Source organism: Bombus huntii, chromosome 14, assembly GCF_024542735.1.
Source record: "Bombus huntii isolate Logan2020A chromosome 14, iyBomHunt1.1, whole genome shotgun sequence".
In the NCBI taxonomy this organism is placed as follows: Eukaryota; Metazoa; Arthropoda; class Insecta; order Hymenoptera; family Apidae; genus Bombus; species Bombus huntii.
This window is the reverse complement of record NC_066251.1, coordinates 246,905-258,339: the sequence shown is the minus strand read 5'-3', so window position 1 is coordinate 258,339 and position 11,435 is coordinate 246,905. Positions and strand designations below refer to the sequence as shown.

At 42.7% G+C, this 11,435-nt stretch overlaps 2 protein-coding genes across 5 annotated transcripts; one reads left to right on the top strand and one right to left on the bottom strand.

Moving 5' to 3' along the window:
* Positions 1-359: 359 nt before the first annotated feature.
* On the top strand, positions 360-4,521 carry LOC126873496 (rootletin-like). Of its 3 annotated transcripts, XM_050634406.1 has the most exons (5): positions 361-508; positions 588-752; positions 998-2,296; positions 2,459-4,156; positions 4,254-4,521. In XM_050634406.1, the coding sequence occupies exons 2-5, from the start codon at positions 589-591 to the stop codon at positions 4,291-4,293; spliced, it is 3,201 nt and encodes a 1,066-aa protein (XP_050490363.1). In that variant the 5' UTR covers positions 361-508; position 588; the 3' UTR covers positions 4,294-4,521. The 3 variants fall into 3 exon arrangements, with proteins under 3 accessions (XP_050490361.1, XP_050490362.1, XP_050490363.1); XM_050634404.1 differs by having other exon boundaries at positions 360-508; positions 998-4,156; XM_050634405.1 differs by having other exon boundaries at positions 360-508; positions 998-4,156; positions 4,234-4,521.
* A 144-nt stretch (positions 4,522-4,665) lies between these two features.
* LOC126873495 (centrosomal protein of 162 kDa-like) lies at positions 4,666-11,186 on the bottom strand. Of its 2 annotated transcripts, none has more exons than XM_050634402.1 (6): positions 10,997-11,186; positions 10,517-10,792; positions 10,326-10,425; positions 6,721-10,259; positions 6,306-6,467; positions 4,666-6,217 (listed from the first exon to the last, which is right to left on the bottom strand). In XM_050634402.1, the coding sequence occupies exons 1-6, from the start codon at positions 11,033-11,035 to the stop codon at positions 5,993-5,995; spliced, it is 4,341 nt and encodes a 1,446-aa protein (XP_050490359.1). In that variant the 5' UTR covers positions 11,036-11,186; the 3' UTR covers positions 4,666-5,992. The 2 variants fall into 2 exon arrangements, with proteins under 2 accessions (XP_050490359.1, XP_050490360.1); XM_050634403.1 differs by having other exon boundaries at positions 6,733-10,259.
* Positions 11,187-11,435: the final 249 nt, after the last annotated feature.

Sequence of the window (11,435 nt, the reverse complement as noted above, 5' to 3'; positions counted from 1 at the left end):
ATTTTTCGAAATTTCCAAGCTGTCGAACATCCCCTGTCGCTTAGTCCGGCTACATTTCGCCGGAGTAAAGAGAGATTCAAACTGTTGGTGATCGATGTAGCGACTGCTTTGAAGCTCAGCCACAAGGCAACCGGGTAACCGATATATCAGCTACCACGCAGGTGTCCGGGCTCGCAATTTTCTAGATGGTTAACCAATTACGGAGGCGTCTGCAATAGTTCTCGACCCGATTTCATTCACGGTGATTTTCACCTATCGGGATACCCATGTCCCACGAGGTCCCATGTGGTCGGTGCTGATAAGCATTGAATTGCACCGATATCGAATTGTGGCGGATTTCTGCGAGTATAAAAGCTCGGCTCCTCGGGGCACAGGACATCAGTAGCTCTCTGGAGCTCTCTAAGGAAGAATACGAGGAGTCCTCCGAGGAACACTTCGCTGGCTACTCCGAACGAAAAGTTCGTACGAACCAGCAGTACAAACCGGCTACTACGAAAACGAGAGTCAAGTAAGTAGGATGTAGATGGAATCGCGAGTATAAGCGTTCGAAACCTCTTTAAAGTTGAAAAATTTCTTTCGACGTTAAGAATGCGGCGTACGAGGTACGTTGCATTGCCGGTACGAGCTTGGCAGTATGTCGGCCTTCTGGTGGTATCCCTCGCCTGCCTGACGCTAGGTCTCGTCTCCAGGGATAAGGAGGGCCGAGCAGGAAGCCTGGCGGGACCCGAATTAAAACATCAAGCTCCTCACGAGTAACGTTTCGCTTACTAGAATTTTTGAAAAATCTACGATTTATCGTATTACAGTCTTAAAAGTTAGCTCATTCGATTTTTACCTTGTTAGATTTTCAATTTAATTTATTAGAAATTTCGAATTTAGTTTATTCGAATCTTAGAACTTGGAATTCGGTCTGTTACGATTTTCGATCGTAGATCGTAGCATCTGACTTATTGGAATCGTAAAACACACTGCGCCAAATCTGTCGTTTTCCTCGCAGAGTGGATGCCTGCCCGAACTCGAGCCTTTTCACCAAGATGCCTTCTTGCTCGAATTTCGAGCAAAACCAGACCAGGATTTCGAAGACGACCAAACAAACTAGAGACTACGGAATTTCCCTCGTACCAACCGATCTCGGACTGTCCCGATCTCGAAGCTTGGATCGTGCCTCCAGGATACGGTCTCAATCTCGAGCTGACTTTGCGAGAACAATGGAGAGACAGGGCAGGCAGAGAAGCAATATCGAATACGATTCTAGACGTACCGTGGAACCGAGACATAGAATCCAAGATCGTACAAAACGCGTATCTGATTCTGCAAGCCGACTGCAGATCGCTCGATCGCTCAACTCCAGAACTACGCAGGATCTTGCTGAACGAAGATTGCTCGAAAGGTCTACCGACACCGATAGGCGTCGTCAAGTAAATAGGCGAGTAATCGATTCCCAAGAACGTGAAAACCTTGTACGCTCTATGGAACGACTGACTTTTACCGCCGATTCCCATCGAGAAAGGAACCAAGCATCTCCGAGGAACGTGGATAGACGAAATCGTATCCAAACGACGATCAGACGCGACTCTAGACTGCATCGAGATCGCAGATTTTTTACCAGAATGGAACAACGCGAAACGACCGACGAACGACAAAGTGTTAGTCGATCGGATGGTCGTGCGAATGCGGGGACAAACGAACGACGACGTTCTTTCGTTACGTCGTTAAGACGTTCCGTGGACAATTTCGATCGAGAGAGAAACAACAGACTGAACTTGGCTCGCGAACGACGTGAATCTTCGTCTGTCAGGGCATCTGAAATTACCAGCAATTACTTAAAGGAACAACGAGTTAGGGCTTTGTCCAACGATCGAAGATCAGAACGTCGGTCATTCGTGGATTCTAGAAGAAACTCAGAAAGGCGATCTGCGTCCGTCGAATCTGAAAACCGTGTAGAAGGTAGAGCCGATCCCAGACTCGTGGAACGGAGAGATAATCGTGTCGTTCATCAACGTGTAGATCGTAGACTTAGCGAAGAAAGGGTTCACCGTCGTCTCGCAGACCGAACAGCTGAACGTCGACTCATGGAACGAAGAACCGACCGACGTCTCATGGAACAAGGAATTGACCGACTCGTCGTGGAAAGGCGATCCACATCCGTCGAATCTCGAATCCGCAAAGAAGCCAGAATCACCGATCAACGACACAGAGAAAGGCGATCCGCGTCTATCGAATCCCAGAACCGCGAAGAAGCTAGAGCTGATCGTCAAATTATGGAACGAGGGACTAACCGACTCGTCGTGGAAAGGCGATCCACACCCGTCGAATCTCGATTCCGCAAAGAAGCCAGAACCATCGATCGACGACACAGGGAAAGGCGATCCACGTCTATCGAATCTCAGAACCGCGAAGAAGCTAGAGCTGATCGTCAACTTATGGAACAAAGGGCTGACCGACTCGTCGTGGAAAGGCGATCCACACCCGTCGAATCTCGATTCCGCAAAGAAGCCAGAACCATCGATCGACGACACAGGGAAAGGCGATCCGCGTCTATCGAATCTCAGAATCGTGAAGGAGCTAGAACTGATCGTCAACTTATGGAACGAGAAACCAACCGACGTCTCATGGAACAAAGAGTCGACCGACTCGTCGTGGAAAGGCGATCCACGCCCGTCGAATCTCGATTCCGCACAGAAGCCAGAACCACCGATCGACGACACAGGGAAAAGCGATCCGCGTCTATCGAATCCCAAAACCGCGAAGAAGCTAGAGCTGATCGTCAAATTATGGAACGAGGAACTAACCGACTCGTCGTGGAAAGGCGATCCACATCCGTTGAATCTCGATTCCGCAAAGAAGCCAGAACCATCGATCGACGACACAGGGAAAGGCGATCCGCTTCTATCGAATCTCAAAATCGTGAAGGAGCTAGAGCTGATCGACAAAAATTGCAACGAAGAACTAACCGATATCTCACGGAACAAAGGACTGATCGACTCGTCGTGGAAAGGCGATCCACACCCGTTGAATCTCGATTCCGCAAAGAATCCAGAATCACCGATCAACGACACAGGGAAAGACGATCCGCGTCTATCGAATCCCAGAACCGTGAAGAAGCTAGAGCTGATCGTCAACTTATGGAACAAAGGGCTGACCGACTCGTCGTGGAAAGGCGATCCACACCCGTTGAATCTCGATTCCGCACAGAAGCCAGAACCATCGATCGACGATACAGGGAAAGACGATCCGCGTCTATCGAATCTCAAAATCGCGAAGAAGCTAGAGCTGATCGTCAAATTATGGAACGAGGAACTAACCGACTGGTCGTGGAAAGGCGATCCACACCCGTTGAATCTCGATTCCGCACAGAAGCCAGAACCATCGATCGACGATACAGGGAAAGACGATCCGCGTCTATCGAATCTCAAAATCGCGAAGAAGCTAGAGCTGATCGGCAACTCGTGGAACGAAGAACCGACGCACGACTCATTGAACAAAGGGCTGATCGACGACGACTGGCCGTAGAGAGGCGATCCACGTCCATGGCATCTCGAACCCGCGTTGAAACCGGAACTGATCGTCGACTTATGAAACAAAGAGCTGATCGTCGACTCGTGGAACGTGGTCTCACAGGGCAGAGAATCGATCGGCGAGACTTGAACTCAAGACGCTCGGTACGACAGACGCTCGACACCGATAGATCTCAAGAAACCGGCACTATGCTTGCTCGTCTTGGAAATGACATTCGCTCTAGCCAGAAGGGACAAAGATTTGCTGACAAAGCCCTGGCAATTTCTCCAGATAGATCTATAAACGATATCGGACGATCTCGCTCCGTGGAAAGGGATATTCGCTCTGCGGATAGAGATTCTCGTTCTCGAAGCCAATCGATCCAAGATTCAACCGTTGTTCGAAGAAGAGACCGATCTCAACAACGGATTTCCAGGATCCCCGCCAATACACGTTCCTTAACGGTACGAGAGAAAAGTCAAGCACGCGGCAATGATTTCATGCCCAGGATGAAGATTTTAGGCGCCACGGACTTCCTAAAACAACGAAACTCCGTGAATTACACGTTTACATTTGAAATTATCCGTCAGGCACTCACAATTGGACTTTGTACGATGTACGGATTATCCATTTTCTACGGGAAACGCTCTTTCGTTAGGTAAGCAAATACCGTATCTGTATCGTTTGTATCGGTAGCCTAATTAAAACAGAAATATATATTAATGATATTAATAGAATACGACCGTTTGTTACAGAAACTTGGTGAGACAGGGACCGCAATTTACTATATGGTAGACTCTTATCCTAAGGAAAAACAACGATCCGCTACTTCCAACACCTGCTTTTAGTCATTGTTCTAGTGTAATTTTTCCTTCCACTATACTATACCATCTACTTGCTATGTACTTAACGAAAAAACTGTATATTGGTGTACAGCTGATAAAAGTAATCTGCGTAGAGACAGAAATTTGTCGCATGTATTTAAAAAGATATATTTTATCTGAATAAACTGGTCAAATGAAAGTCAAACATCGTGTACTCGCTATGAATATTTTCCTGAAACGGCTCTCCCATCGCACATCGCACACATACCGTACAGTAGCACAAGCATACATCGTACTACACAAAATGTTAAGTTAAAAAGTAAAAATATCAAGTAGAGAAAAGTCAAAGAGAAGAGAAGTGATTTATTAAAGTCATAATCTCATGGTTTGTACATTACGGCTTAGAAGTAATTATAAAAAAATTCAGTGATTTTCACATTATATTTCACATTAATATCCAGTCTTGAAGAAGTAACCGTAGTACTCAGTGTAATTATAACAATTTGATAAAAACAGGTACAAAACAGACAAAAGCAAACAATTGTATTCTACGATCATCCTGTAACAAAGTCGTTTAACATCGTTACGTCTAGGACACGTCGAATTTGTGCGATATGCGTGTGCTTAGTTAGTCGCGAGAGCATAGAGTGTCAACTGTGATTGCTAAAACGTTTAATGAATATTTCTAAAGTGTATATAAATATACGTACTATACAAGTGGACGACTCGATTATAGATGGATTCGTTGATGGCGAAGAACGAGTGTGAATATAAATAGGAAATAAATACAATTATTCGAACGATTCAATAAGACGCTTGGCATATCCTGAAAAAGCCTCGTGTAAAAAATTAACTTCTATGCGACTTTGGAAGAGATCTCTTGTTTTCCCAAGACGTTTCCCCTATGTTTATATGGTCTATTTATTCGAATTCCAGAACGACGACAAGTAGAAGGCTAAAGCTAGTTCCCAATTGGAAGCAGTCACAGGTTCTTTTCTTTCCTCAACAATCGTTACTACCTACGTTATTAGATAAATAAAAAGTCTGCTTTTAGTAAATATAGATCAAAATATCTCTATGTTCTCATTTGATATTTCACTATTAGTTTTATTACTCCGACTGTGGACGTTGTCCATGCGTAATACACGCACAATGGCAAGAAGGAACGTCGACGAGAAGTTACGATAAAACTGTAACTTCGTTATTTGTCCGTCTCTCTTTCTTCCTTCCTTCCTTCCTTCCTTCCTTCCTTCCTTCTTTTCCTTTTCGTTTTTCTTCCTCTAACTTTGGCAGTGATCGCAGTCGATCATTACGCGCGAGCTTCCCCAGGATCGATATGATTTCACTAAATATCCGTATCTTGTGACGCAAGAATAACTAAATATATTGCAGACGCGATCACGAACAACTGATCGTGTCGCGTTCCTGGCAAGGTCGATAAAAAAAAGCACCGACCAAACCTTTTTGGCTGTACTTTCGCTCACATATGTATAAAGTGCCTAACAACGTGATAGCTTCTCCTAACAGATACCTATGATTCGTTTCAGTACAGATACGAACATGCGAATTATCACAATGCCCGATATCGAATCGAGAAATTGCAATCCGTCGATTTCTCGATATTTCATCAGCACCACTTTACGCGCATATCTAATCTAGTTCATCTAGAATCAATGAACATTGGCGATCTCTTGAAGCATTCCAAGAATATGGTCAAGCTCTTGTCGGAAATAGCACAATTGTCGATTTTTACCCTTCTCGTTTTTACAGTCTTTGCACTGGGTTCTATTTCTTAGCAAATCGCGCACTAAACTCTGCAACGTCATCTCGCGGCTTTCGTGTCGTTGTTGGAGAATCGTTATCTTATCCTGCAACAGCTGCAGCTGTTCTGTACTCTGAAACAGAATAGATTAGATAAACAGATTAGATCGCAAAGAGACGCATAAAACGAATGCTGTGCAACGCCTATCTCTTATTACATACCGGTGTTGATAAGTACTTCACTTTTTCATTCAACGTTTTCACTTTAGTCTCCAAATGCTGCCGTTCAGCCTGCAGAACAATCACCTGCTCCTTGTAGTCTCTAAGCTTCTCAATTTGCTGCTTCAAGTGAGATATCACAGCCACTTGAGTATTTATCTGGCCCTGTTGACAGAAACAGAGCTTTTATCGATCAGATTAGTCGCAGAAAGGTGACAAGAGTACTACGTGCAAACGCTTTATCATGCTGATCTAACGGGTAGACTACGGACTTTTACGCATTTATCGCAAGCTAAAAAATACACACGACGAACATGCCTCTAATGTTTAGTAGGCGAATCTTCCACCGACAAATATTCGCACTCTACTAATAAATAAACGAGAAAGCGAAATAAACACTGCACGTAATACTACGAACCTGTAACTTTACCACTTTAGAATCTCCGAATTTCACGCTATACTCCTTCAACAAAGAGGCCATCTCGCGTTCATGTTCCTCTTGCAAGAGATTCAGATCGTGAAGCCGTTTGTTCTTCAAAGCCATGAAATCCTTGTTCATCTTGCTTAGTTCCTCTTTCAGAATATCATTCTCATCGGCCAATCTCTTCACCAGATTACTATCTCCGTTCTCGGTGTACTGCATCGGATCGTAAAGCTTTTGTACGGAAGCGGACAATCGTTGAGCGTTTGTGTCGGACACGTGGCCATTTTGGTAGACGTTCGAATTCTGATCGTTCCCTTCGATACACCTCAAAGTCAGCAACTTGGAATCCGACGATACCATGCCGCGATTCCTCTCAAAGTTCATAGTCTTCACGGATCTCCTATCGTTCAACAACTTCTCTCTCTCCTTCTGCAGTCTTGCGTTCGTCTTTTGTAAATCTTGCAATTCTTTCGTCAGCTTCGAAATCGTTTTATCTTTGTTCGCGAGTTCCAGTTTCAATCCACGTATCGTGGCCATCAGATAAGCGTCCTCTTTAGAATTCTGACATTTCAAACTACCTTTCGCAGAAGATTTTCCAATGTCTTTCTTCCCTACATCTTCCTTGTCGAACGAGCCTGCCCTCTCCTCCTTCCTAATAGTCTCCACACTCTTGTTCTCTACAGGTTTCGATGCTGTCTGCGTAAACATATCATTGCATATCTTACGATTCTTCGCGTTAGCCTCCAACAGTTTGCCGTCCAATTCCATTACTTGACTAGTATACTTCTCCCTCATATCCGAGAACTTCCTCTGGAATTCCACCATTTTCTCTTGAGCTAAATCATCTTTCGCTTTAATTTCATTTTCCAGGCTCGCGATCCTATCTTCTAACAGCTTAACCTTCTCGGCGCCGACCTTTTCCTGTTCAGAATTCGCGGTCAATATTAGAGCAGATACCGAATCAGGATTCTTCCTCTTAAGTATCCTCTCCATTTCACGAACTTGTCTGTTCAAGTCCGTGATCTTTTTACTATCGAGAATCACTTGGTCCTTCAGTTTCTGCGTTAACTGTTTCTCACGTTCCACATGACTCTTAGATATTTGCAGTTTCTCCAGCAAATTACCTTCCTTCACTCTTAATTCTAACAATTCTTTCTCCAACGGCAGAACGTTTTGTTGCATCTTGTCGAACTCTTGCTTCGCTATTCGTAATTGTTCCGTTTTAGAGCTTAGTTTTACCGTCAAGTCCTCCACTTGCTTCTTCAGTTGCAGCTCTGCCGTGGTCATTGCTTGTAATCGATCCGTGATAAAGTCATTCTTCGTTCTCAACTGTTCCTTAAACATCTCCAATTCGTCGTTCAAAAGACTATTCTGTTGAATCAGATCTTCGTTTTTCAAGGCGTAGTCTGCGTTCTTATCTCGCAGCTCGGAGACTTCGAGATTCAGTTTCACAGTCTCTTCCTCGAGATCCTTAACTCTATCCGCAAGTTCCTGTATCTTACCAGATTCTAATGCTGTACTCTTTTGCTTTTGCAGCTGTTTCATTTCTTCTTGCATTTCCTTCGTACCTTGCATCAACTTTTTGTTTTCCGTTTCATAAGCCCGAATTAAATCCTCTTGCCTCTCCAGTTCCTTTTCCAGAAGCACGATCTTCGTGTCTTTCTTTGGCTGTGATTCCGAACGTTTCTCGTTTAACGAAAGCTCGTCTACCTTCGCCTTTAGAACCATGTTCTGCTTCTTTAACGCGAACAGTTCTTCCTCGAACGATACGCGCATACTGTCCATTTGATTCTTGTGCATTTTCACTTCTGACTCCAGCTGCTGTTTCAAAAGACCGTTCTTATGCCTTTCTTCGCGACATAATAATTCCCAATTTGTTTTTGTTACATGTTGCTTCGTGTCACCGCCGGCCATCGTCTTTGCCTGACTGTCCGGCGATTTAGTAGCTTGGTACGATTTGTACGTGGAAGACAAAGTGAGATTGGAACCAGTCTTAACGGAATTTTTCTTTGGCTTTAAAGTTATGGCCTTGGTCTTGGGCGGAATTTTCGTGATCGGTTTAACCGTAGGCTGCAATTTTGGCTTCAACGTTGGCGATCGTCTGATCAAGGTGTTGCTAGGTTTCTTCGCTGCATCCGAAGGTTTGCTTACTCTTAGATTTTCTACAGAACTTCTAAATGACAATGGCTTACAAATCTGGTCGTAACTCTTACACTTGGAAAACTTTAATTCTTTCTTTTGCGTTTTATTACTCGACGCGCTAAACGGATGAGTGGCTTTGCGTTCTACACTGCTACGTTCACAACTTGGAACATTAACGTTAAATTTAATCTCGGAACTTGAGATCGTTTTATGTACGGCTGCTTTTGACTCGTCTGTGGGTTCTTTGCTTTGTTGCGTTGTATCTTCCGTCGACTTTTCGGCTAATAACTTCGGGATTGCATCCGCGAATAATTCTAATCTCGGTGTCAGATCAACGGTATATAGTTCTTCCTTAGAATTCAACGCTTTTTTGTCGTCCTTTGTCACAGCTACGTTTCTAGAAGATACTTGATCCGTTCTCTCAGATACTTCCTCACATTCGTTCTTACCGCTATTATTAACGTTCTCAGATTGTTTTTGTTCACCACTATGGTCGCTCGTGTCCGTTCCGATAATTTCATTTGTCCGAGGTAGTTCCTTCTCCAATATATCGGAAATTTCCTTCTCGGGAAATTCAGGACTTTTGTCATTCGTGGTTTCCCCATCCAACATACATAATTTTCCGTCTGTAGGCTTTGAATTGGACTGCTTTGATTCTTGTTCCTTTTTATTAGACTGTCCTTGCAAGAGTTTCAAAAAATGGGAAAAATCTTCCTGTCCAAAACTTGAACTACCCGACATACCACCACCCTCCGCTTTTTCCTTCGACTTTCTCAGCAAATCTTCAAAAAAATCCTTATCTACGTCCGTTATTTCTTTTTGCAAGTTATCCTTATCCGACTCCAGTTTTCTTGTACTTTTTAATTCTTCCGACTTGGAATGTCTTTCGATAGGATCGTCTAAATCAGAACTGCTCGACACCTCTACTTTCTGCTCTTCAAATTTTCTTCTCTGAAGTTCTAAAGATTTCGGAGCTTTCAGACCATTCAAATTTTCGTATATAACCTCAAATCCAGGACTACCGTCTCTCTTCTTTTCATTCTTTGGACTCTTTTTGATTTTCTCAGTCTCTTTGTGCACCTCCTCCTCTATTAGTTGAAATATATCAGCTTCTAATTGTCTAACCCTGCTAAAGCTTTCTATATCTTCCGGAATATTCTCAGGTACTAAAGTATCAGATTTTGATCCGCTTTTAGATAGACTATTACTATTTTTTCTTACGAGTTTCTCAGCCTCCTCTAATAATTCTTCCACCGATTTCTCCTCCTCTGTAGGATTTTTGGCAGAGTTTTGGCGAGACTTTGAACGATCCGTAGCTGAATTAGGACTAAGAGCCCCAGCTATCTTACTCATTTCTTCTAAAATACTACCTATATCCTCGTCGGTTGCATCTGCACGAAACAAAGAAAATTCTAATTCAGCTGCGCTAAGAAACTCGTACAAAAATTCTTACTTACTTTCAAAATCAGAGGGATATTTATCGAATGCAGCAGAAGCCAGAATGTCGCACAAAGTATCATCCCTGTCTTTCGTCTCGACTTCGCTCTTATGCATAGCCTATGCAGAATAAAGGAACAAATTATAGATAAATACATCTTATTGGTTACTTAAATATGTATTCTACGATCGATACGATAACCGTAATTACCTTGCACATCTTCTCCTTTTCAAGAAATTCTTTCATCGAGGAACTAACATCCGGTGAAGGGGATGGAGATTGCTTCGTTTTCACATCTATTGGAACAGCACGAGAAATATCCAGCCAAGTATCTGGCTTCTTCAACCACCATTTCTCCTCTTCGTGCTTATCTTCCGGCTCTGATCTTTTAACAACCACCTTGGGTTTTTCCTTTATTCTAATTGAATTTTCACCTACGCTAAGGCTAATGGACGTACCCAGAGTATCATCTTCGGTCGAGATCAACTATTGATGAATTAAAAATGCATACGATCTTAATTAATGCAAGTAGACACAAAACTTGACGTATTTCAATCTCTTAGTTTGAATATATTACATTAACTGGCACGAATTTACCGATAAATCATCCAAAAACGACTAAACCGTAAAACGTCTTTTGGAAAGTAAAATAGGTTAACATAACTACAGAGAAGTATTCTAAACACTTACATCCTCATAACGAGGGGACTTTTGAGGGTTCGAAGACATTCGGATTTTTCACTAATAACACCTCTGAAGAATGTAATCCAAATAATAAATCATCTTTTCGAAGTCGTTTGACACTTGGCGTACTTTTTGTTTGTTTGATAATTTTAACTCGCTCGATGGTCGTCTCGTAGCGACCTCACCTATCCAATAACGTAAAGTACTTTTTAAATTTCAAAACGTCAAAAAGAGAGAGAGAGAGAGAGAGAGAAAGAGGATAAATATGCAACGATTATACAATGAAATAAATAGTTAAAGGAGATAACAGGATAGCAATTAATAGGAAAATACGTTTTACTGCTCTCTATTTAGAATTTATTTCTTTTTTATTGTTGTGCAACGATTGCAACTTTTTAATCGTTAAAATTGTTAGACAGTTGTAGAGAACATTTCTTATTTAATA